The sequence below is a fragment of the Cornus florida genome, unplaced genomic scaffold, assembly GCF_030987335.1.
Source record: "Cornus florida cultivar Cherokee Brave unplaced genomic scaffold, ASM3098733v1 CherokeeBrave_3.0.0_Hap2_Chr10, whole genome shotgun sequence".
NCBI classification, from domain to species: Eukaryota; Viridiplantae; Streptophyta; class Magnoliopsida; order Cornales; family Cornaceae; genus Cornus; species Cornus florida.
Genome location: NW_026775580.1, coordinates 97397825 through 97424549, shown reverse-complemented (window position 1 = coordinate 97424549; position 26725 = coordinate 97397825). Strand labels below are relative to the sequence as shown.

The 26725-nt window shown below is 34.9% G+C and overlaps 3 protein-coding genes and 1 pseudogene across 7 annotated transcripts; 1 reads left to right on the top strand and 3 right to left on the bottom strand.

Moving 5' to 3' along the window:
* Positions 1-286: 286 nt before the first annotated feature.
* Positions 287-5027, top strand: LOC132276143 (peptidyl-prolyl cis-trans isomerase FKBP19, chloroplastic). 5 transcript variants are annotated; one of them, XM_059777425.1, is made up of 10 exons: positions 287-454; positions 557-635; positions 754-891; positions 2227-2312; positions 2420-2470; positions 3365-3445; positions 3531-3575; positions 3831-3912; positions 4374-4441; positions 4644-5027. In XM_059777425.1, the coding sequence occupies exons 1-10, from the start codon at positions 302-304 to the stop codon at positions 4737-4739; spliced, it is 879 nt and encodes a 292-aa protein (XP_059633408.1). In that variant the 5' UTR covers positions 287-301; the 3' UTR covers positions 4740-5027. The 5 variants fall into 5 exon arrangements, with proteins under 5 accessions (XP_059633408.1, XP_059633411.1, XP_059633409.1 ...); XM_059777428.1 differs by having other exon boundaries at positions 548-635; positions 3831-3886; XM_059777426.1 differs by having other exon boundaries at positions 548-635; positions 3831-3886; positions 4366-4441.
* A 1344-nt stretch (positions 5028-6371) lies between these two features.
* Positions 6372-10359, bottom strand: LOC132276142 (sterol 14-demethylase). The gene is made up of 2 exons (XM_059777423.1): positions 9739-10359; positions 6372-7647 (listed from the first exon to the last, which is right to left on the bottom strand). Exons 1-2 carry the CDS (start codon positions 10198-10200, stop codon positions 6649-6651), a joined length of 1461 nt encoding a protein of 486 aa, XP_059633406.1. The 5' UTR covers positions 10201-10359; the 3' UTR covers positions 6372-6648.
* A 1419-nt stretch (positions 10360-11778) lies between these two features.
* LOC132276141 (uncharacterized protein At4g14100-like) lies at positions 11779-15414 on the bottom strand. The gene is made up of 2 exons (XM_059777422.1): positions 14771-15414; positions 11779-12036 (listed from the first exon to the last, which is right to left on the bottom strand). Exons 1-2 carry the CDS (start codon positions 15246-15248, stop codon positions 11846-11848), a joined length of 669 nt encoding a protein of 222 aa, XP_059633405.1. The 5' UTR covers positions 15249-15414; the 3' UTR covers positions 11779-11845.
* A 6491-nt stretch (positions 15415-21905) lies between these two features.
* Positions 21906-26378, bottom strand: LOC132278195 (uncharacterized protein At4g14100-like; annotated as a pseudogene).
* Between the last annotated feature and the right edge of the window lie 347 nt (positions 26379-26725).

The window sequence follows — 26725 nt, the reverse complement described above, 5'->3', positions numbered from 1 at the left end:
TAATTTTTTTTTTTATTTAAAAGTTCTAATAATTAGACCATTCATTTTTTACTAATAGATATGTAGCATTATCTAATTATTTAAATTTTTAAATAAATGGACAAATATCCATCCGTTATAATTGATATCAAAATCAGACCCAATTCACAATCCAATATCACCCCCAAGTGCCAGATCAACGGGTCGTCCGAGTTTTTCACGCCGGCCGGGTAAACATGATGATCCGACCGCAACACCTTTACAGCCAGCTCCAAAAAAAGATGTATGTTTGAAGGTCAAGTTTGTAATTTCATTTACTGGTATGGCTAGCTCCAAAGATGAGGCCGTTATCTTTCCGCTCCTAAAAACATTCGTCACCACTTCTCTCTTTGTTCAATTGAATTCGATGGCATCGATTTCCGCTATCGGATGTCTCTCTGTTGGTAAAATACTGAACTCCTCTACTACAACAATGGTACGTTCTATATATATATAAATATATACTTTAATCATTCAAAGTTTGCGTTTTTATACTTCATTTTTTAACTGATAAATTAATTAGTTCTAGTCTATTCAGAGATGGCACAATCCAATAACACCTACATCTTTTCATGAATCACCCAGGCTCTCCAATCTTCATGTCTCCAACTTATCTGGTTAGTTAGTGACACAATTATTTATGTGTGTGTGTGTGTGAAATTATTTTTCTGTTGAAGTAATACTGATAATTTGAGCATCACAATAGTAACATATTGGTGTTTATGTTGAAATTAGATGACAGTGGCCCATGGGATTGTAGATTAGGGTTTGATAGAAGAGATGTTGTGATTTCATCAGTTGGGTTGCTAGCTTCAGCCATATGGAATACTTCAAATGATGGAGTAGCTCTCGCCAGCTCCGAATACGCAGACAGTAATTTCTCGCATCCCCTTCCCATTTTGCCCTTTGATCTGTTCTGTTTTTCTTTTTTCCTCTAAGCCGTGCAATGTGGTAGTGTATTATCTAAAGCTCTCTAATACATGCATTTACAATTGATTTGGATATTGGGCAATCGAATTCGATTTTGGTTCAGTAGTAACTACAGGGAGTTGTTTGCTGCTTATTCTTATTCTAGGGTTTTGTGGGGGGCAAATGGTGTAAGTGCTTGTAGATTTAGTATTTTTAACGTGTACTAGAAAGCGTATAGGATTGGAAGAGGAAAGAGGACTGGAATTTACTTGGTCTAGAGGTGATAGGTAGAAGTGTATTTTGGAAGCAAGTGTTGGGATTTTTGGACTGCAAGTTTTATATGGTTTTAGGTGTTACAAATATGTCCAAAGGACAGAGGAAGAAGTTGTGGTTGATTAGGGCTTTTTTTTTTGAAAGGTGATTAGGGCTTGTTAGGGTAGGGTTTTAGGGAAGAATTAGGGGCTGTTCTTGAACTGTAAACAATAACCTAAGATCAGTGATATGTATGCTTTTGTATTTTGGGCTGCTAAGGTTGAATATTTGATGGTGGGAGTTTGGAAAAATATATGTTGTTTTGTAATTTTGGGCTACTAAAATTGAATATTTGATGGTGGGAATTTGGAAAAATATGTGTTCTTTTGTAATTTTTGGCTCTGCTAAGATTGAATATTTGATGGTGGGAAAAATTGAACATATCAAAGCAGAATTGTTAGCTAAAAAGATCCAATCAGGTCTGTTGCAGTTTAATGAGAATGGAATAAAAACTAAAGAAGAATAATAAAGCTTCCCCAGTTTTCAAAGCTCAAATCTTCCTTGAATAGAATGACTACCTAAATATCACAAAAGAAAGAATATATAAATATTTATAGGCTGCTGAACCAAGCCTAATCTTATTATGATTCTGACTCCGAAATTAGAAATTATATGAACTTTGAGTAGGTGGAACATTGTAGACCTAGTACTCCTATAAACCATAACAACAGACTCAAATAACATATATTAACCTAAAATCAAACCAATGGACCACAATTGTAGCTCACACCCATTAACCATGATCAAATAAGACATAAATAAAACTATACTGAGCAGCATATTAGTGTAAGATAAACATAAGTTATTCATCCTAAAACTTTTTCTTACGCAAGGTTGGGAGCATGCTCCAAGAGAAATTCCCGATTTATGCCTCTACTTGTTAGGCTTCTCTTCTTCAATGTGCCTACTCTGAAGAATTTAGATGATCAACATATAAAGCATGCTATAATTATGAGGACTAATCTTTTGAACTATGTTTCTTAATAGTGCCAGCGATTAGGGGAAGGGATTATGGCAAAACAAAAATGCGGTATCCAGACTACACTGAAACAGAATCAGGCCTCCAGTATAAGGTCGCCTATTAAGGAGCACGTTTGTGAAATTTTATTGTGTGCTTATATGCAAAACAAACTCGTGTTCTAATTATCTTGTTATAATTCTGAATTTATAAAGAGTGCAGGACTTGCGAGCAGGAAGTGGCCCTAAGCCAAAGATGGGAGAGACAGTAGTGGTAAGCCAACAATTCTGCATATGCATAATTTCTCATTAATTTTACCATTTTTGAAAGATGGCATTTCACATTATTTGATTTGAAATGAGATAATTTGTTTCCCCCTCCCCATGCCCCCCGGCGGCCCACCCAAATTCTATCCCAAAAAAGAAAAGCCGAGAAATGTTCTGATGGATTTATTACCTTCATAATTTCACTGAAAATTCAGTCATATTCAAAGTAGGAGAACTCTCTAAAATAACTTGAAAAATCCCAAAAAATCGCTGTATAAAAGTCTTGCTAAATGACTGTAAAATCTTTCTTTCTTTGTTTTTTTGTTAATAAAAAAATTTGAAACTTAGATAAAATAATTTAACATTACAAAGTTTGCTTTCAAAAACTTTGTTGTAAAAACTGTCAACGGATTCGAGTATTGAATAAAAAAAACTAATCGAACTAACCAAAAGATGTTGTTAATATGACAAACGCAACGAACCCAAGTTGAATCAAGACAGAAAAGTAAACACGCCACTCAAAGAACACAAAGATTTTTATGTGGTTCGGCAACAGCCTAAGTCCACGGTTGGGATTCGGCGAAAGTTTTTATTATGTGTCAAATCGGAGATTACAAGTTTTCAATCCCTCGCTCTGTTTTTGTACGAATTTCAGAGTCTCTTTCTTACACCACTCCAAACCCTAAGCGCCCTTATATATTGTGCTACAAGAGACTAATTAGGGTCTAGGACCAATGAGCAAAAAAAGGGGTCAAAATTATGGGTCACCGGGTTATAAGTGGGTCGCAACGCGACCCAAATGCCAAATCTTTTTGTGTTCACCCCACAACAATCTTATTCATACTTCTTTTTTATGTTGAAATAAAATTGAAGCTAAGTCATGACTTTGAATATATTTTAGGTTGATTGGGATGGTTACACCATAGGTTACTACGGCCGCATATTTGAAGCTCGGAACAAGACAAAGGGTGGTTCCTTCGAGGTGTCTATGTGCTTCTCATTTTTTCAGCAGATTCATTATTCAGTATTTGTTTTGCATGTTATGTTGACTGTTTATTAATATGCAGGGGAATGACAAAGAATTCTATAAATTCAAAATAGGATATCAAGAGGTGAGGTTACCCATTTCGTAGATTGAACAATGTTGTCCTTACCATTCAGTGGGAAACAGATAGGAAGTACCGCCTTTATATCTTTGTGTTGTCTAAATTGTATAACTTATTTTTTTGGTTACCACAATGCTCAATGCTCGTCTGCTGTCTATGTTTAAAAAAATTTTTGGTTCTTGTAATTTTTTTTAGTGGCATGATATTGGTAGTTGTAGAGGAGGCTTCTAATGATGTTGTGTGGTTCTTGGATCTTTTTAGGTGATACCAGCTTTTGAGGAAGCTGTTTCAGGCATGGCTCTCGGTGGCATTAGAAGGTGCTGCATCTGCCTTCCCGAAGCTTGTAACTTTCTTTATTTTGGACTGATGGATCTTTGAGGAGTTCATCAAATGAATAAATGATACACAACAAACACGTATGTGTTCCAATGAATGTTTAAATGCTCATGCACTATCTGTTACGATGACCCTTCTGGCACCTACCAGAAATGAGTCATGGAAGCAGGAGAGAGATTGAATCATGTTTAGGTGTGACTTGAGAAAGTTCTATATGCAGTCCTCAAGCTGGATACTATGCATTTTCAGTCCTCAAAGAATGCTTTTAAACATTCATGATAATATATAGGGGCACTTCAAATGAACTTTCATTTTATTTAAAAAGAAAAGAACTGGCATCTCAAGTAGTAACTTGATCATAAAAGTAGCATGGCAAATCGTATATAATAGAAGTATATATGCATAACATTTCATAGTTTATTTGGTGATAGTGATCGTAATTTATTTGGTGTTGGTGCAGGATCATAGTGCCTCCAGAGCTGGGATATCCTGGGAATGACTACAATAACAAGGGCCCAAGACCAACAACATTTTCGGTAAGAGTAATGCTACGAAAACCGATCGGTTTTAGCTTTCAAAAAGAATGTCAATCATTAATTGTCACATAAGGTTGGTTGTATAGTCGGGTAAAAGAAGTCTGTCAATTATATCATTTTTATTTTGGTAAATATTAGTTCTTCCAGGTGATGCTTGAGTTATATGTAACTTTTCCATAAAGGTGCCTATTGTGTGTTGCAGGGCCAACGGGCATTGGACTTCGTGCTGCGGAACCAAGGATTGATAGACAAAACCCTCTTGTTCGATATCGAGCTCCTAAAGATCATACCAAACTGATCGCTCTTCAAGTGCAATTGGCTCTGTGAGTTCTCATTTTCAACCAGGGAGTGGAAAGATACTAGATAACAAGAGAGCCATTTTGTAACCACTAAATATCAATCAACCTAGATGGGCATACTTCATGTAATTAGATATTTTATTCTTTTCTTTTCTTTTTCTGTTCTTGTTTTGCTTTTACCATCCTCAGATAATGTGGCATGGCAAATCGAACATTGATTGTGTAAAATGGTCTTTATAATGTGTTATAAAGTAAAAAAGCAGAAGTATCTAGCAATCATTTATGTAGAGACGTTGTTGTTCTTTTAATTTATTGTTTTCTAATTTTTGTTATCAGACTAAGATTATACAATTGTACTTTCAATTCTAGATGTCAAGACAATATCAGAATTTATTTCTCTGCCGGTATCAAGTCAGTATGATAGCACATTGGTTGGTTTATGCTTTCGAATCCAGTAAAGATGAAAATGGTTTCTCACTCCCCGACATTGCTTTAATTGTAAAAATATACGTGGTACTTTATAAAATGTATTATCAAACACCTAACATACATTTTATTGTAATTTTATATACTGAAATAGCGTAAAACTGCATTGAGAATGAACAGTTAAATTTACACCGTGTTGGGATTAGAGTTTATTAAAATCATTACCATAATTTTTTGCAAGCATTCAGTAAAATTCATAATCATGTTGGAAGCTAAGTTCTGTTTTCACTTAAGGTAAAAATCTGGACCGTGAACCCAAAATTAGGAAAAAGTTGGCCAAGTATGGTCCCGCCAGAAATATCAAACATAGGTTAGTGTCAATTTAAAACAGATTCCATAGTTTATTTCTGTAGCATTTTCTTTTATCTTTTTTGATAAGTAAAAATCATTCAAGATTGGCCAAGTTATTAAAAGTTTTGGTTGATATTTGGTAAAATTTTTGAATATTTAAAAATTTTGAATTGTCGGTGCTCATCCAGAACTTTGGCAGCTGTTTGCACAATGTGGTGTCCTTGATCTTGACCTAAGAACAAGCCAAAAAACACAGCTGTCTCACACGATGAATGGTCGCAGCAAGGACAACGCAAAATGAGACAAAGGCCCGCACATCATAAAAGGGCGAAAAAATGCTTAATATCCATACATATAAGTTAATTTTGAATGTAAATATCAATTATTGGCCAGAGTTAATAGTCGCTGTATTTCCTAGGCAAAATGAATCAGAGAAAATTCGCCCTTACCACCAAGTAGACTAAAAGACATTATGCAGTGAAGGGACTGCGCTTTTACAAGATTTTTTATTTTATTTTTAATTTTTTTTTGTAATTGGGTGTCCGAGGCTTTACCCAACTAATCCCGAGACATCGTGCAAAACCCCCTCCACATGGGTTAGTAAAACTAATGCTTATACTTGCGGGCGTTGTCTCGATAAATTGGTTATACTTAAGGGGAGGTGAACTTTAGACATACTACTTCGTGAGACGCCGGCCCAAGTGACTAACCACTTGAGCCGACCCCTTGAGGTTATGCTTTTACAAGGGTTGAGTCTTAATATGGATAGGGTTCTGGATCAAGCTAGATTATCAATTTATCGTTCTCAACACAGAATAAAATAACATCACTGCACCAAAATGGATCAAATCATATACTCAAAACCCCCATGGCTGGGTAAAATAACTTAAACAAAACCAATGTGCTCAAAGTTGCAAATATAATAAGAAGACAAAACACTACACAAATTAGAACACCTAATTCAAAGACAAACTGCAGATGGGAGAATAATGAAAAATGTCAAAAGACTACTTGAGACAAATCGAGAGAGTAACAGCAGTTCTAAAATGAACACTAGACCATAACTTAGAGAACATGTAGGTGTTCAATTTCAACTTGCCTCATTCATGGAGATATTTTAGCATGCCCCAGTTAGTAGACTGGAAGTTCTCGACGCTTGTATCTCACCATAACCTTTCCTTTTACACCCACAACCATGGCATTCCAATCAATCTCTGGAAAAGGTGAGATCAGTTCCAACTCAAAATTTCTCAGCAAATGGCTCCATATTGCCTTTATTTGCAGATATGCAAATGGCTCCCCAAGACACCCATGCCTGCCACCACCAAAAGATATATATGAGAATGCTCCTGCAACTTTGTCCTCTTCTCTACCGGCAGCAAATCTGTCAGGATCATACATGTCTGGATCCTTATAGATGTGTGGGAGTCGATTGGCAAAAGCAGGGGACGTAGCGACTATGTGGCCCTTTGGAATATCGTATTCTTTCCCTTCCCTGGTTGTTACACTAAACTCACTGTGTGAGCTACGTAAAAGCATTATCAGAGGGGGATGGAGTCTCAGGGCTTCCTTGATGCACCGGTACAAGACGTCCATCTCAGACAAGATATCATGATCAACCTTGTTTCCATGCTTTCCCACAAGGTTCTTCTGCTCATCCAACACAGCAGAAAGGTACTTCTTGTTGCTGAGGAGGTAGGCCCCAGTCCAGGTGGAAGTGATGGAACTGGTGTGTTGACCGGCAAAGAGAGCAGCAATAAGCAGGCCAGTGACCTCACCCTCTGTCGTTGGGCGACCATCTTTGTACTTGGAATCAATGAAGCACTGCAACAAGTCATTCTCTGACTTGCCTGTCTGTTTACGAGAAGCTATGATGTTTGCAAAAATTGCTGCAAGCTTCTTCCGAGCCTGGTCTCGGGTGCGATGGGCTGGGATGGGTAAGTACGGAAAGATCACACTGATGGGCAGCATCCCATTGTCAAGGTCATGGAAGAGGGCAGATACATCATCAAAGAGCTTATTACGAACTTCTTGACCCAATAGGCATCTGCTGGCTGTCAAGATGATCAGATGCTCCAGTTCATACTTCAGATCCACCTCACCGCTATCCCCCCATTTTGAGAAATATTCCTGCACGGCTCAAGCACAATAAAAATAAACAAAACGGGACCAAGGAGTTCCTGTTATTTGTAAATTCAGCAGTACAAAAAATCAGGGAAGATAAGGTAGACAATTTCAGGATTCATTATTTTCCACTACTAAAATAAGAATATTGTTGCCATCCCAAGAAAAATTCGTAAAACTCAATAACATAACACCATGCATTTGGTCAAGAGTTAATATGAAAGGGAAGTTCAATTACGATATCCCGAGTGATTAACAACATTGTAGCTGATTGTAAATAGTGACACAACAAACTAAGCATCAAAATGTACTAGATGTGTGTTGCCCTTAGAAAGCATCATCCATTGATATATGTTTTCAGCATTATATGTGCTGTGTCAACAATGCATCTTCCAGCATTCTAGATGATCACAAGCCTCTCTTCTTGGGGCTCCATGGACCAGTGCGTGTCATTACTCGAAACTAAATGGACCAACAGCAGTCCAAGGGATTCTCAATTGACTGAATAATACATCAATAGCCATTAGTGGATCAGAACCCACTGGTTTTTCACTTCTCACTTTTTCTTTGTCAAGGAATCATGCAATCGAAGTATTTGCCACGATAATCTCAATTTTCAAAATCTGATCGCAGAAATTTTGCAACTATTAACAAAATCATACTTTTGTGAAGAAAAATAATGCAATTGAAATTTGGATCACATTAAACAATCATCCGATTGAAGATGCCATTTCCAAATAAAACGATAAAATGGAAAGAAAATTGACAGTATAGACGCTGCTGGATAAAAATGAAAGTCTGCAACATGATCTTAACAATTATATGCACTAAAGATTTGCATAATATGAAATATGTAAAATTGAAGGACCTCATAAAAGATCTATTTGAGGCACAAGCAGTGACAACGAAATCACAAAAACAACTCAAGTTATGTTTGGGAGCAGCATGGGATTGGAGCCTTCGAATAGGAATTGACAGAAAAATAGTTCAAACTTTAAACTATTTTTCCTCCAATTCCAATTTTAAGGAGCTAATTCCATGCTTCCAAAAGTAACATCAAAGTAAACGACCCAGAATTATATTAAAAAAAAAAAAACATATGAGATAGTTCAAAACAGCTTTTGTAAACGGATCACATGATAGCTAGCAAATAACCACCAACTAGGCAAAGTTACACTTCTAGATATGAATGCAATGCGCAAAAGAAGTGTACAGGGGGGACAAGGAAAGCTATAAAGCAAAAAAGAGCATGCAACATCTGAGATATGTGATCCCAAATTTTGAACAGGCTTAGTGATGGAGGAATTTACCCAATCATGTCGAGCCCTTCACATTACATTCTATTTTCTGTAAATTTATAATCTTTTACTTTTTATGGCAACACCCTTAAGCTGGAACTGTTCTTTGATTTCTTTCATCTCAACAGAGGGACTCAGATGTAAAAGACAAACCTTGGCATCAAAATCGTTCTTATACTTTATTTTTTCCCTACGTAATCGACCTTATACTTCATTTATAAGGAAGTGTGGGAGTAAACATTCACTATATTAGAAGATCTTGTAAGTTCAGAACTCCATCAACACTAGATACATTTCGTATTACTTGCAAAGTGATTCGGAATATTGAGGCCAGATGGCGGAAAGATTGTATCTACATCCCCATTCTCCTAACAATATTGGACCTTCAAGATCCAATTAGTAAATATAGAAAAAATGATATTCACTCTGACTGAACAGTCTAATAAGTGAATTAGCTGACTATAAGTTTAAAACAGTTCTTTTATATATATATATATATAACTTCAATTCAGACCCAACTATGATCCTATTTAATCAATTAATTCAATACCCAACTATGATCCTATTTAATCAATTAATTAAATCCTCAGCTTGAAAAGCACTACTCTTATATATATATATATATACAGACACCCACTAAAACAAACATTTCAATCAATTGGGTCTTGCTTGCTTATTACATGTTATAGTCTAAAGTTTTTCTATATACTAAAAAAACAATTTAAAAAATTGAACATACAAGAATTGACTTATCCCAAATTCAAATATAGATTATTTTCAACCAAACAAAACCACATACCTCAGCCTCCAAAACCATCTGATCCACATAACCCTTCAATTTACTGACTCTAAGAGCCTCCGTGAAGAACCTGAACTGCTCTTGTCGAACCGAGTAATCGACATCGAAAACAACGCCGGGACCGAATGTGGGCACATTGAACTGATATACCTCTTGCTGGCTCAGATCGGACTCTGTCGCCTTGAAGAAATGCGCCGAAACTTCCGGTCCGATCAAGAAAGTGATGTTCTTGTTCAACAGATTCAGCGTGAACACACTACCCAATTTCGGATACTCTTCTCTCAACATCACGATCGGACCTTTCAGGAATTTGACGAGCCCTCCGATCGCCGGAAAAGCCTTGACCGCCGGAGGGAGGCGTTTGGTAGATCTGGGCATTAGGAGTGCCGAAATGAGTTTCGCGACGACGATGGTCGCCACGATGAGGAGACCCACATTGAAGAATTTGTTATCCGAATCCATCGTTACAATAATACGACAAACTCCGGTGGATTGAACTTAATCTGGTAGGACAGAAACCCTAGTAAGAGAGAGAGAGAGTGAAGCCATGAAGGTTAGAGAGAGAGTGTGATTGAGTTGCAGAAGGGACTGTCGTGTGGTATATATAAAAGGTGTCAAAGGTACTCTGTATTTAGTAGATCCGTCTCATCGATACCCTTCAATCTTTTATTTTTCATATTTCTTTTTTTCCTTACAGAGAATCTTTATTTTTCATTAATGGTTTTACTTTTTAAATTTAAGAAGGGTATAAAATTAAATTTCATAATTAATAGTATTTCTTTTTAAAAAACTTTTCTTTATATATGTATATATAAAGAAATTTTCAATGGAACTGGATTTTTTTTTTTGTTTTTTGTCAAATTGAAATTTTTTAATGATTAAAAGTAATTAGTGTAATTTTAAAAAATATAAGAAAATTATTTGTTTATTTTCAACTAAAAATAATATTACTTTTCTAGAGAATAAATTAGAAATTTTTATTTATAAATATTTAATAAATCAAATATGAAACTCGGCAATTGTAGTTTGAGATTCGATTTGATTGTGAATGTGTAGGAACAGTTTTTTAAGATTGGACTTCGGAGGCCATTCATTAACAACTGGGCTGGCTATCTGGATTGGAAGTTAAAACAGTGGGCCTTTTAGCGTGGTTTTGTATAAGACGTTGGATTTTTTTCTATTATCCAGAGAAAATAATACTAATCTCGCATAAATCACAGTATTAGGCCCACTGTTTTACTTCCAATCTACTAATAAGAGAGATAACTAGTCAACCCAAACCCCTCTGTAATCACCTACCCATTATTTATTTACTATATATATATATATATATATTCCAACAATTACGGTGTTGGACTCCTAGTTGTACAATTATTCTCAATGAGTGCCACTGTAGTTCCAAAAATGTTGTTCTCGCTCTGGCTTCAATTCCACTAATTGACTTAATTTTATTATTTTCACGTTCCCGCTTTTGAATTTATTAAGTGACTTGGTTGTCAGACCTCTTATAACTTTCTTGTTGAGTATAAAAATTCCTCAGAGTGGCCCTGCCCTTTTAACTCTTGAATCATGATGATATAGAAAATTTTCAACTAGTCCAGACTTAACCTAGATGACAGGAATCACCATCTATTCCCCACATCATAACAATCAATCCTCACCATGAAGAAGTGTAATCTTTTTTATTTTATTTTTTTATGGCAAGATTGTTAAAAGGGTTAGTGGTTATGAAGCAATTATTCTCTATGTTGCATTGTTCTTTGTGTATAAAGACTTTCAAACAACAAGGATCAAAGATGATGACTCAATGAAGTACTTGGAAGTTGAGAAATGAAGATACAGGCTTAACAAAAAACCTACTTGTCTGGTTGCCCCCGAGTATCATGTTTTAAAATTAGTTCACTGTCGAGTCATTTCTTCTTGATCTGGTTGGGGTGTGGGTAGGGAAGCCATACTTGGGCGAAGAACATGAACTGTCTCGAGAAGGAATCAGTGAAAGAAGTAAGGTACAATCAAACAAAATAGTTGATTAGCAAGGCATTTAAATGCAAGTGAACTAAAATTTATTTTAATGGAAAAAGGTCAGAAGGTTCATAAACAGACACCATTACATTGAGAGCCTCATTGAACCTCTGAGAACTCTATCCATTAAACTTTCCTGAAAACTAGAATCAACGGCATTGCCGGCTTCTGAGGCAGTTCTATCATCCTTCTTTTCAAAACAGTAAGCAGGGGCCTGCCACTTCGCATCCTCAAGCATTGCACCCACTTCAAATGTCATGACATGAGCAGCCCTCCCTGCAGATATTCACACAAATAAGAACCAAATCAATTTATGATGTGCTGGAGCAAAGAGAACAAACAAATTACTGCAACCTCAAAATGCTTCAAATCAGAATAAAATTGAAGTTTATCTGCATGAAGCTTTTGAATGCCATTTAGAAAGAAATAATCAATTCAGTAAGCAAAAACTATGCACTTCCCAGGGTTATAGTTGCCGAACGGAAGAGCTTCAGCTACTACCATTTAATCAAAACCAAATCTAGGCGGGTAAGTTTGGACACACCTGCGAAATTAAATGGCATTGTTGTGTGTTTTATACAGATTTAGACCTTACAAGTTACAGAAATATCAAGTAGGAGATGACCACCTCAAAAGAAAATCCAGCAATTCCCAGGACTTATGTTCGATCAATTTCAAGTTTCATCTAATACTTGCATTTCTCACTCACACTCTCATATCATTCATTTTCTTGAGTTTTTCTCTGCCACTTGAGGCGATCATAATTGTCTAAATATGGGGTAAAGCACAAAACACTCCTCTATTATAGTTTTTGTGCACGATAACCCCCAAATAGCAACTTCTTTGTCTTGCATAATTAATTCCAGTGCAACCAATTCCTAAAATAAAGAGGAAGTTGTGCATTTTAAATAAAAAATATCATTATTAGCACTTGTTGAAACCAGCTATCTCATTCTACTTTATGATCCATAAAAGCCTACTAGTTTTAGCTTTTGGCACACTATTACCATGTTCCAGTTTTTGTGCTGAAATGTTCCATTCTCGAGCTAAGATAGGTTAATATCTGCAACGGTACCATAAAATCCGTGTAATGCCTAGAGTGCATGTATACTAAATTTTACTTGAGATATCCATTTTTTCTCCACATTTTAATTTTCTATATTAAATTAAACCAAACCTAAAAGGGGTGTCAGAGCAAGTTTTGCTCAAGTTTAATCTGAGAGCAATAAACTCAAACCTCAGGGGGTGTGGGGGCATTTAACCCTAATTTTTTTTACCAAGTTAATTGTTACGACAGATTGACAAAATATATGGATGGTCTAAAGGGTTTAGTTCTTGCAATGGGCACTTGGTACATTTCTTGATAATTCTAGGTATTCCTCTTGCATTTTTTGAATATCTTAATTTTCTTGGCAGTATATCATATATGCCTAGAAACCATAACACTGCTCTTTGAATATCTGAGGCTTAAATAGGCCTAACCATGCTCCAGAGAAGATTTTGAGATATTCTTATTTTTACTTCCTGTAAGACTAATCATCTCAATCTTTAGACTATTTTACCTATATGATTTTCGGAAAAATGATGAGGTCAACTTGATTTTCCTATTGATAATACCATCGGTATGGGCTTCATTGAGAACCCTTGCGTATTAACTAATTTTCAATAACACCTATGGAAGAAAATATTGTAAATTTTACAGCAAGAAAGAACATGATACAATAACATTATGTCTATAATGGCTGTGTAAAATTTGTATAAAATTTAATGAGAAAAACACTTATGGATCTTGCAATGTTAGTTGTAACATTTATGTATATGATACATTAAGTGTGTGCATACCACATCTGAGGAAATACCAAGCATAAATGTCATTTTGTCATTTCACATTCTCATGCTTTTTTAATATTAGCTTATTGTATTGCACAAAGGACATTTAAGTCTTTTTATTTTGCAGCTAACGGAAATGTGCCCAAAGGTCCTTATTTTAACACTTTAGAAACTTGAGGGGATTTCAGGAACGACAGGACTATACGCACTATATGAGGGGTGTTTTGTGCACTTTACCCTCTAAATATGTGGTTTTAGCAAAGAAAGAGTAAACTAGACTAGAGAAGATAATTTCACGCAGTCAATCCTCATAGTTGAGATTACAGTCGCTGTGTGAAGAAATATTTGTCTTCTCCCAAGACATTTGAACAAAAAACAGTGATAGGTGCCGTTTCTTAAAGAATTGCCATTCATAGTAACAGATTTGTACACTAATCTGCATGCACATTGATGAAATATGCTGGTCCAAATCATTAACTGCCATTTGAGAAACGACCGAAACAAACTACAAGCATACACTGACAACTACTACACTTTTGGAGAAAATGACATAAATCAATCAGAATATAGAAATCCGATTACTAAAAAAATCATACTATTCTGGAGAGCATATTCGGATTTTGCTACCTCACTCAATTACAAACTCCGGAAAGTCATTAAATAAACCCAGTCATTTTAACTGGTTATACAAATACTATATAGCAGATAAACATATCATTTCATATATAAATAGCTATTCCCCAACTAGCATACTTTATTGTATTATTATGTCATGAAAATTAATAATTTTTATGTACCATATAAAAAAAAATTAAAAAAAAAAATTTTCTAGCAGCAAAATAGGTTATAATATATTTTTCCGCAGATAATAATTACTTATGAGTTGTTCTGTTTCAGGGTTTACTCTATTTTTAGGGATTCCAGTTCTTCAATTTCTAGAATTAGTATTTTAATTGCGGGGGTTAGAATCATGTATAAAACATTTAAGGGGGAAAAAAAAAAAACTTTTAGCAGCAAAAATAGAATATGATATCTTTTTCAGCTTTCAGCTTTCTGTTTCATGGTTTACTCTGTTTTTAGGGTTTCCAATTTCTTCATTTTATAGAATTAGTATTTTAATGGTGTGGCCGTTGGAATCAAGGTACTTAGGGTTTATAAGAAAGATGGCTTAAATTAATACCTGTGTAGAAGAGCCAATGAACAGGCCTCTTGGTGAGGACGTCCTCGTAGTACCATATGAAGTCCGCCTTCTCCCACACATTGCAGAGGAACCCATCGACATGCCTCTGACCCAAATAATGTGCGCCGTCGAGCCAATCGGGTGGGAGAATCCCAACCTCGAGCTGTGCTGTTCCACAGCTAGGGTTTGAGCCGAAGGTGTAGAAGAAGGAGGTGCCATTGTTCCATTCGAGGTCGTAGAGGATGTCTCCGAGCTGGTGCTGTATAATGTTGAAGTTGCGACCTTTGGGCCAATCGTACCAGAGGTCGATGATTTGGAGTGATCCGGTGTAGTTCATCAACAGGATTGAGTGGAATTGGTGGGGCCATGGTGTCGGAGTTGGGTCCGCCGTTGATGCCACCGCCGGAGAAGAAGATGATGATGAGGTGCATATGAGGATGAGGAGGAGGAACAAGGGTTTGGTTGCAGCGGACGCCATTCGTCGATTTGGGGAGTGAGAGTGTGTTACAGGAGATGGACGCGCGTTAGTCAGTTGTGGATAATCAGAGATAAATGTCGTACGTTAATTCCTTGGTAACTTCTCGTGGTGAAGGATATTGCGCAGAAGAACTGTCAAACTAGATAGCCTAGTTTTGGTTGGAAAGAAAAGAAAGGAAAAGAAGGATGGATATAGTGTCGGTGTGCCGGTTTTTTTTTTTTTTTTTTTTTTTTTTTTTTTTTTTACCGTTAAAAAATTTTAAAAGAAAAAAAAGAGATTGGAAGGATTTTTAGAGAAAATATTAATGATTTTGTTATTTTTTAAAAAATGGTAAGAAATTGAAAGAAATAGATTTTTAATAAAATTTTATTAATATTAAATTTATTTTTATATTTCGATAAGTGATCTTATTTCTTTTTTTTTTTTCTTTTTACCGTAAAAATTAACTTTTTTTTTTTCTCTTTTACCGTACCAAAAATATTAATTGGAAATTCATTTCTTTATAATTATAAAATTTATTTATGTTTTGGAATTATAGTACTAGTTCCAAACTTCCAATAATGCACAATGATTTAAAAACTGTGACGATGATAAGATGGATGACTATGCCAAGTAGGACAACAACTATGTGAAGCAGACCAACCGTACACTTGTCCACGCTCTAGAGAGACTTGACGTTATTATTATTAATTTTTTTTTTTCCGAGGTTAACTTGATGCCCTTTTGGTAACACGTGATATACATGCAGCCTCCGGGGCAAGGGCTGACAAAACACAGAGATAAACATATTTGAGTTCATATCAAATGAATTTGAATCATAAACGACGTGGCACGGTTAATTCGTTTAACTAATATTATTATGTTAAAGCTGAAGAATTTAACATGCGTAACTTATTTAATATTACTCGTGTAACTCATTATCTGTTTAGATTCAATTACTATAAATAATTAGCCCATTTCAACACTAGCCTTAATAAAAATATACATTAGTTCTTTAATTAATGTATATTTTTTACAATATTATTATTTTATTGAGTATTATAAATAATTTAAATAATATAATATTTGATTTTGATAAATATATTATTAAACAGGTAACACGTCTAACTCATTTAGCAAATGTGTCAGGTTGGCGTGAGGCTTGTAACACAATTATTAAATGAGTCGGGTTAGTGTTTGACATCTTTAATAGAATATCTTTATATTGACACGACACAATTTTGATATGTGATCACGAATCGCCACCTATTCCAAGGTAATCTAAAATTTGACTTTTAATTATGAAAGTGACGATCCTGCACTTGTCAACAAGGTCTAAGAAATTACTCCGAATTATATTGTCTCGGATTATTAGTTTCTAGAGATGTTCGTGCGTGCATATTGAGTTAATTTGAGTCGTTCCCAATGTTTTAGTCCATTACAAAATGCACCAAGTATATCAAATATTTACATACATTTGTTTAGATATTAAATAAATATTTGCTCGGAGGTAAGTAATAATTTCTTTCACTTTTAAGGTTCACTTACTATTTTATTTTTATATTTTTTCCTGATAAGTACTAAATCACTTACCCAGTTACCCTACACCAACTTATGTTTCAGTTTGAGAAAATGTTTTTTTTTTTTTTTTGGGCCAAGTAAGTATGAGGATATATAAACATGGGTCATTCCAATGGTCCAAAATGAACAGAAAACCCATTCAGACAATTTCTAAATGGGCGAAAAACACCAAAAACAAAATAAATATGGATAAGGTAAAACAACCCAACCCATGAAAATTACAAAAAGAGGCAAGCAACTAGGCCCAATCCATACAATAAAATGTTAGTTTGGACAAATCTCCGAACATTTAAAAAGTAAGATTTAACGCGTAGCTCAACCAGCCTGTTCTTTGTCTTAATTTGTATGACCCCTCTCGGTCACCTATCAAATCAAGTAAGTAAGTTACCTGAACTTTTCATGTTTCTCTGATTATTTTTTCTCAATATTTTAATTTTCATATATTAATTCGATAAGAGCCTCATTTACCGTAGGTGGAGAAGAAATTGGTAATGACATTTTAGGAAATTTTTAAATGGGGAAAAAATTGATTTTGTTGTATTAAGAAATAAAATAAGTGAGTTTGTAAGTTGTAAAATGGTTTGATTATTTTGAAAGGTTTCTATATTTGGTGCGGGCTCATCAATGATCAAGGGATTATTATTTTTTATACAATATATAATGATAAACATATTTGAAGTAAAATTATAAATTTAGTACCGTGTGTGTGTCTATATATGTATTTTCCATCCCTCACTTTTTTTTGTTAATCATAAATGTAATATTCTACTTACCATTTTTCGAGGGTTTTTCAGTGGACTATGTGTATATATATGGATAATAATTTAGAGGTATTATTATTATTTGTAAATTATAAATATAATATTCTACTTACCTTATATATAACACCTATTAACTCCCGTTGCCTTATGTAACTCTCGCCAATGTTGCTGACTTGTATAGGTCTCACCTACTCTAATTACCTCCTCTATAAATAAGCCTCTATTGTATGGTTTTATACTTGTAATTTGAAGAGAATTTTGGTGCTAGCTTATTCAAACAAGATGGCCAATTTTCTAATCTGTCTCTCCCTAACATTTTGCATCCTCCTCATTCTCACGTCAGGTAACATTTATTTATTTTTAGAAGGTCAGACAAATATTAAGAGAGTCAATATATTTTATTCCTGTTTTTTTGTGGTAAATAATGTATAAGTAAGTTTTTCATGTATTGACAAAATGATATATATATAACTTAATTACTGCTGAGAAATAAATTTTGGTACTGCTTGCAATTTTTATTGACGCACCTGATCATAAGATGATTAATATTGTTTTCAAAAAAACAATAACATATATTTATGTGTACATGTATATATATTAATGTAGCTACGACGTCGACGCGCGCGCTAGAAAAGGTCGGATTTTCAGAGTTTGAAGGAGTGGGATTAGTGGGTATGGCGGTGGAGCCGGATTGCATCGCCAAGGAATTGAGTTCGAGCTTATGCCAAGGAGATCCAGCAGAAGCACAACAAAAATGTGATGCAGCGTGTAAGAAATTTGTGGCTAGAGGAAAATGTGAGATCGGCCAATTTGGCCCGTGTTCATGCTACTGCGGCTAGAAAAGTCTCATCTGGACTTTTATCTTTTTCTCAAATGAATAAATGAATTATAAATTTTGTCTCTCGCGTTTGGCATGTGAAGAAATTTGGAATATGCGGGGAATGGTTTGATTTACAAGCTAGAGCCACAAACAAAGTATATCGTATTAAACTATTAATGGAGGAAATGTATGACCATATAATAGGAAAAAATTATATTAAGGAAAAATTACATAATACATGAAGTAAGGGACCTTTTTTTACAGCAACATGAAGTTAAATTTTTTAAATCAAATAAAATAAATTCTTTAAAAATTTTGTGCACATAAAATTATTAGCATACACACCGTCACACTCCTTTGAATATTTTTTTGAAAGAGTAAAAGGGTAAAATGGAAATTACAACATTCCCTAATGTAGTATCAAATTTATGTTTGAGGGATGTTTTTGCACAATATTAAAAAAAAAAATAGATTATTTGTATATCTTTTTAAATAGGTGCTACATATGTAATAAAACCCAACAGCTCCTCCAATTTTAATTAATTAATATTATTATTTTTTAAATTATTATTATTTTTTTCAGAACAGCTCCTCCGATTACACGGTACCGAACTATACACATGATAAAAGCCCCTTAACTTATTTATTTATTTATTTTTAATTTTAAAAAACTTGTTATTTTGCCGAAATTGGCCTAAATAGATAGAGACAAGAGACTACCAAATGTGCCCTAATTACATGGTACCAAACTGTATGCAATAAAAGCCCTTAACTTAAAAAAATCTTCCTATTTATTATGAACATTGTTGATGATCGCACCAGGACAACTGCTTAAGTGGCGCCACCTTTGCAAAATAGGCACAACTGGCAAGTGCTTACCTGGTGTGCTCACCATGGGCTAGGTATTCTCGAGTTACCTATCCAATAACTGAACTTACTGACTGAGGAAGGGGTCGCTACCCTTCCCCTACTGTGAACTTACCCCGCTCCAGTAGGATGGGCTCCTCCCCCTCCCTGCCTGCCCGAGGTTGCTCTCTGAAAGAGCAACCTCGGCTAACCTGCTCTACGAGCTCCCCTTTTCAGTTATGGGGGGCCTCGAGACGAAATTGGGATAAGCCCTGCGAGGTCATGAAGGCAGGACCTTGAAAGGTGCCTTTTCCCTCTGAAGTTCGGGAATCTGAGGACATGTGGACAGGTGGCTGGGATCCAAGGTACCGCTTCAGTCCGAAGCCGATGCAAGGAGGAAAGGACATTCGGTATTCGAGCTCGAGCTATGAGTGATAAAAGTGCATTAATTACGATACACGTTTCACAAGATGTGTATTAATTAAGGAGCGCCATTATCTCTTTGAACCAGGGGGTAAAGCACCGCGACCCTTCTACCAACGTCCCATCTGTTTGGAAGAGAGACCCTCAAACCCTTGGGTAAAGTTGGGATCACTTGAAAGACCGAGAGACATTGTCTGAAGGAGTGAGTACTATAAATAAGGGCATTAATCAGCTTTTAAGACAACAACTACCACTAATATACCCTTACATAGTCGAGCTTCAGTTCGTTGGGTACCGAGGTCAGCCTTCTCTTTCTCAATCTTCTGTCGAAGAATCCCTTGTATTGCTTGGATCTCTACTTAGATACTGATCTCAAATTTCTTGACTTACGTGGAGCGATCTTCTTATCCTACAAAGAACTACCTTCAACAAACATATATACACACACACATAAGAGACAACCAAAGGTGATTCCAACGACTTCTCCAATTGCATGGTACTAAAATTGTACGCAACATGAGTTCGTTAACTTGGACATTTTTTGCTATTTAGGCGGAAGTTGGCCCAACCCAATATGCAGAACCAATGATGGCCCCCCATCGCCCAAACAATTATCCTTCAAAGTTAGAAGCCCACTGTACCACATAGCCAGCACTCTCTAACTGTTTATTTTTTAATTTTTATTTATGTGAAAGAAAATTTTTCTTTCAGAAATTCAAGTAATGGCATAAGTTTTCAGTATCTTTTCTTCTTCCTCTTTATTTCATTTGTATATGCTAATTATATTAGAGCCTTTTTTTTCTTCTTTTTTCTCAAAATGCTGGGTAATACGCATAATATAGCGCTCTCATTCAATAAGAAATGATTATTTTTTTGTAAAGAAGAAAAAATTGTTGTGTATTTTACACAACCTTTTTATACAGCCACATTAGCATATTTTCTTTTTCATCCCTCTCTCTCATTCTATTAACGAATCGACCTTATATTAAATAGGTTTATAAAAATTATGTGGAATCTATGCATGATATTAGTTGGTTATTGATTGGGGGATATATTTTTACAGGTATAAAACAACCGCGGGAGCTAAAATAAAAATAAATAATTCAATTTTTTTTTGTAAATCTATTATGACACATCACATTTACAAAAAAAATATACACAACGATTGGAGATGCTCTAATGATTTTAAGGGGCATCATAATATACAGATTTCTATATATATATATATATATATATATATATATATATATATATATATATAATAAAATAAAAACCATATATATACATAGGGTGGGCCAGGCTAGAGGGGGCATGTGCCCTGTGCCCCACTGGGCACACACTGGCTCCACCCCTGGTGACGGATAAGGATGAAGCCAAGATTTGAATTGAGGGGGACATAGTGGGAATTTAAAAATAAAAAAAAAATAAAATAAAATAAAATAAAAAAATTAAGAAGAAGAAAAAGGGAAAGAAAAATGAATTTTGAAGGAAATAAATTAGAGCATGATTAAATAAGGGAAATTTGACCTTTTAAAAAAGGTAATTAAAAAATTTTAAAGAGTGAAAAGAGAAAAAGTTTAAAAAAATATTAGAAATTAATAATTTTAGGAGGACATAATATATATATAATAGGGCGAGTCAGGCCAGAGGGGGCATGTGCCCCCTAGACACATGCTTGCTCCGCCCCTAGCGACAGATCCCAAGTCATATAATTATTTTTAACGGGTGCTGCTCATGCTCTGAATCTCGCTTTAGTTTCAACTTAAATGACCATGATATAGAAAATTTTCAACTAGTCCAGACTTAACCTAGATGACAGGAATCACCATCTATTCTCCACATCATAACAATCAATCCTCATCATGAAGAAGTGTTATCTTTTTTATTTTATTTTTTTATGGCAAGAAAGTTAAAAGGCTTAGTAGTTAGAGGGGGTTATGAAGCAATTATTCTCCATGTTGCATTGTTCCGTGTATAAAGACTTTCAAACGACAAGGATCAAAGAGAACAACTCGATGAAGTACTTGAAACTTGAGAAATGAAGATACAGGCTTAACAAAAATGCTACTTGTCTGGTCGCCCCCAAGTATCATGTTTTAAAATTAGTTCACTGTTGAGGCATTTCTTCTTGCTCTGGTTGGGGTGTGGGTAGGGAAGCCATACTTGGCGAAGAACAAGAACTGTCTCGAGAAGGAATCAATGAAAGAAGGAACGTACAATCAAACAAAATAGTCGATAAGCAAGGCATTTAAATGCAAGTGAACTAAAATTTATTTTAATGAAAAAAGTTTAGAAGGATTATAAACAAACACCATTACATTGAGAGCCTCATTGAACCTCTGAGAACTCTATCCATTAAACTTTCCTGAAAACTAGAATCAACGGCATTGCCGGCTTCTGAGGCAGTTCTATCATCCTTCTTTTCAAAACAGTAAGCAGGGGCTTGCCACTTCGCATCCTCAAGCATTGCACCCACTTCAAATGTCATGACATGAGCAGCCCTCCCTGCAGATATTCACACAAATAAGAACCAAAGCAATTTATGATGTGCTGGAGCAAAGAGAACAAACAAATTACTGCAACCTCAAAATAGTTCAAATCAGAATGAAATAGAAGTTTGTCTGCATGAAGCTTTTGAATGCCATTTAGAAAGAAATAATTAATTCAGAAGCAAAAACTATGCACTTCCCAGGGTTATAGTTGCCGAACCGAAGAGCTTCAGCTACTACCATATAATCAAAACCAAAACTAGGCGGGTACGTTTGGACACACCTGCGAAATTAAATGGCATTGTTGTGTGTTATATACAGATTTAGACCTTACAAGTTACAGAAATATCATGTAGGAGATGACCACTTCAAAAGAAATCCAGCAATTCCCAGGACTTATGTTCGATCAATTTCAAGTTTCATCTAATACTAGCATTTCTCACTCACTCTCATATCATTCATTTTCTCGAGTTTTTCTCTGCCACTTGAGACGATCATAATTGTCTAAATATGGGGTAAACTGCACAAAACACTCCTCTATTATAGTTTTTGTGCACGATAACCCCCAAATAGCAAATTCTTTGTCTTGCATAATTAATTCCAGTGCAACTGATTCCTAAATTAAAGAGGAAGTTGTGCATTTTAAATAAAAAATATCATTATTAGGACTTGTTGAAACCCGCTATCTCATTCTACTTTATGATCCATAAAAGGCTACTAGTTTTAGCTTTTGGCATACTATTACTATGTTACAGTTTTTGTGCTGAAATGTTCCATTCTCGAGCTAATTAGGTTAATATCTGCAACAGTACCCTAAAATCAGTGTAATGCCTTGAGTGCATGTATACTAAATTTTACTTGAGATATCCATTTTTCTCCACATTTTAATTTTCTATATTAAATTAAACCAAACTTAAAGGGGGTGTCAGAGCAAGTTTTGCTCAGGTTTAATTTGAGAGCAATAAACTCAAACCTCGGGGGTGTGGGGGGCATTTAACCCTAAATTTTTTTACCAAGCTAATTGTTACGAGAGATTGACAAAATATATGGATGGTCTAAAGAGTTTAGTTCTTGCAATGGGCACTTGGTACATTTCTTGATAATTCCAGGTATTCCTCTTGCATTTTTTGAATATCTTAATTTTCTTGGCAGTATCATATATGCCTAGAAACCATAATACTTCTCTTTGAATATCTGAGGCTTAAAATGCCTAACCATGCTTTAGAGAAGATTTTGAGATACTCATATTTTTACTTCCTATAAAACTAATCATCTCAATCTTTAGACTATTTTACCTATATGATTTTCGGAAAAATGATGAGGTCAGCTTGATTTTCCTATTGATAATACTATCGGTATGTAGGGCCGCAACTTGGGTTGGTCCAATCCAGCCCAGTCCTAACCCAACCTCAACCCGAAATGGGTTGGGTTGGGCCAACCCGAATTGCACTCAACATGGGTTATGATGATAACCCGAACCCAATATTTTCGGGCGGGTTGACGGGTTGAGGTTTTTAAATTTTTTTTTTTTTAAATTTATATATATAATATATATATATATATATATTATATATATTATTTTATATATATTTTATATATTTGATTATATTATTATAAAACAAAAAAACAAAATATTTTTAGGCCAAATCATTTCAGGCCCCCTGTCGCCTCCATCTCCATTCTCTCTCTCTCTCTCTGCAACTGCAAACTACAAAATCTACAAGAATCAGAAGTTCAAAACCCATATATTTCAGTTTTATCTATCTGTCTGCAAGAATCAAAAGTTCAAAACTCATATCGGCATATCATTTCAGATTGTTCAAAAAATCAAAACCCAGATCTTTCAGCCTCAAATAGGTTCGCCAATTATTTTATAAATCTTTTTAAAAATTAGTAAGATTTTATATATGGAATTGTTATCTTATGACTTTTTTATATTTCCATTCTCTTTAATGGGGTTACATCCCTGTATGGATCTTAATAACTTTTGCACATGCCATGTGTAAATTGATGAACTATAATAAACACCTATGATCTTGGAGTTTCGGAGGCAAAATATTCTCTATTTCTATGAGTAGCTAGGCAAGATCGGTAAGGTAGAAGGTAAGATAATCTTTATCTTGGTCCATTCAGAAGGGAAAACATATTCTCTTGCCATTTTTCCAAAGAATCGAGATTCTAAAGTGTCCGATAAAGTTTGTGAAAATAGATCCATGCTTCCAATCTTGTAGACAGACGCTAGAATTTGGATTAAGGAGAAAGAAGGGAGGTTCTTTCCTAGAGCACTTCCCCTGTGCATCTTTTCTTGTAAAACATAAAGTTACAGGCGCAGAGGTGACGGCAGCGGCGGGGCGTCGAAAGAAGAGAGAGGAGAGAGAAAGGAAATTTTTTTTTTTTTTTTTTTTTTTTTTTTTTCGGGTTTTGGGTTGGGTTTGGGTTGAGCCCGAGCCCAACCCGAATATGTCTAGGTTTTGACAAAACCCAACCCCAACCCGAACATGAGCCCGATTTGTAAATTGAAAACCTAAATTCCAAAATTTCGGGTTGGGCTGGGTTAGCCCGCCCAAGTTGCAGCCCTATCGATATGGGCTTCACTGAGAACCCTTATGTATTAAGTAATTTTCAATCACACCTATGGAAGAAAATATTGTAAATTTTACGGTAAGAAAGAACATGATACAATAACATTATGTCTATAATGGCTGTGTAAAATCTGTATAAAATTTAATGAGAAAAATACTTATGGATCTTGCAATGTTAGTTGTAACAATTATGTATATGATACACTATGTGTGTGCATACCACATCTGAGGAAATACCAAGCATAAATGTCATTTTGTCATTTCACATTCTCATGCTTTTTTAATATTAGCTTATTGTATTGCACAAAGGACATTTAAGTCTTTTTATTTTGCAGCTAACGGAAATGTGCCCAAAGGTCCTTATTTTAACACTTTAGAAACTTGAGGGGATTTCAGGAACGACAGGACTATACGCACTATATGAGGGGTGTTTTGTGCACTTTACCCTCTAAATATGTGGTTTTAGCAAAGAAAGAGTAAACTAGACTAGAGAAGATAATTTCACGCAGTCAATCCTCATAGTTGAGATTACAGTCGCTGTGTGAAGAAATATTTGTCTTCTCCCAAGACATTTGAACAAAAAACAGTGATAGCTGCCGTTTCTTAAAGAATTGCCATTCTTAGTAACAGATTTGTACACTAATCTGCATGCACATTGATGAAATATGCTGGTCCAAATCATTAACTGCCATTTGAGAAACGACCGAAACAAACTACAAGCATACACTGACAACTACTACATTTTTGGAGAAAATGACATAAATCAATCAGAATATAGAAATCCGATTACTAAAAAAATCATACTATTCTGGAGAGCATATTCGGATTTTGCTACCTCACTCAATTACAAACTCCAGAAAGTCATTAAATAAACCGAGTCATTTTAACTGGTTATACAAATACTATATAGCAGATAAACATATCATTTCATATATAAATAGCTATTCCCCAACTAGCATACTTTATTGTATTATTATGTCATGAAAATTAATATTTTTTATGTACCATATAAAAAAAAATTAAAAAAAAAAAAAAATTTCTAGCAGCAAAATAGGTTATAATATATTTTTCCGCAGATAATAATTACTTATGAGTTGTTCTGTTTCAGGGTTTACTCTATTTTTAGGGATTCCAGTTCTTCAATTTCTAGAATTAGTATTTTAATTGCGGGGGTTAGAATCATGTATAAAACATTTAAGGGGGAAAAAAAAAAACTTTTAGCAGCAAAAATAGAATATGATATCTTTTTCAGCTTTCAGCTTTCTGTTTCATGGTTTACTCTGTTTTTAGGGTTTCCAATTTCTTCATTTTGTAGAATTAGTATTTTAATGGTGTGGGCGTTGGAATCAAGGTACTTAGGGTTTATAAGAAAGATGGCTTAAATTAATACCTGTGTAGAAGAGCCAATGAACAGGCCTCTTGGTGAGGACGTCCTCGTACTACCATATGAAGTCCGCCTTCTCCCACACATTGCAGAGGAACCCATCGACATACCTCTGACCCAAATAATGTGCGCCGTCGAGCCAATCAGGTGGGAGAATCCCAACCTCGAGCTGTGCTGTTCCACAGCTAGGGTTTGAACCGAAGGTGTAGAAGAAGGAGGTGCCATTGTTCCATTCGAGGTCGTAGAGGATGTCAGTTGTGGATAATCAGAGATAAATGTCGTACATTAATTCCTTGGAAACTTCTCATGCTGAAGGATATTGCGCAGAAGAAATATCAAACTAGATAGCCTAGTTTGTGGTTTTTTTTTTGGTAAGAAATTGGAAGAAATAGATTTTTAATAAAATTTTATTAATATTAAATTTATTTTTATTTTTCGAGAAGTGATCTTATTTCTTATTTTCTTTTCTTTTTACCGTAAATATTAGTTTCTTTTTTTTTTTTTTTTTTTTCTCTTTTACCGTACCAAACATATTAATTGGAAATTCATTTCTTTATAATTATAAAATTTATTTATGTTTTGGAATTATAGTACTAGTTCCAATAATGCACA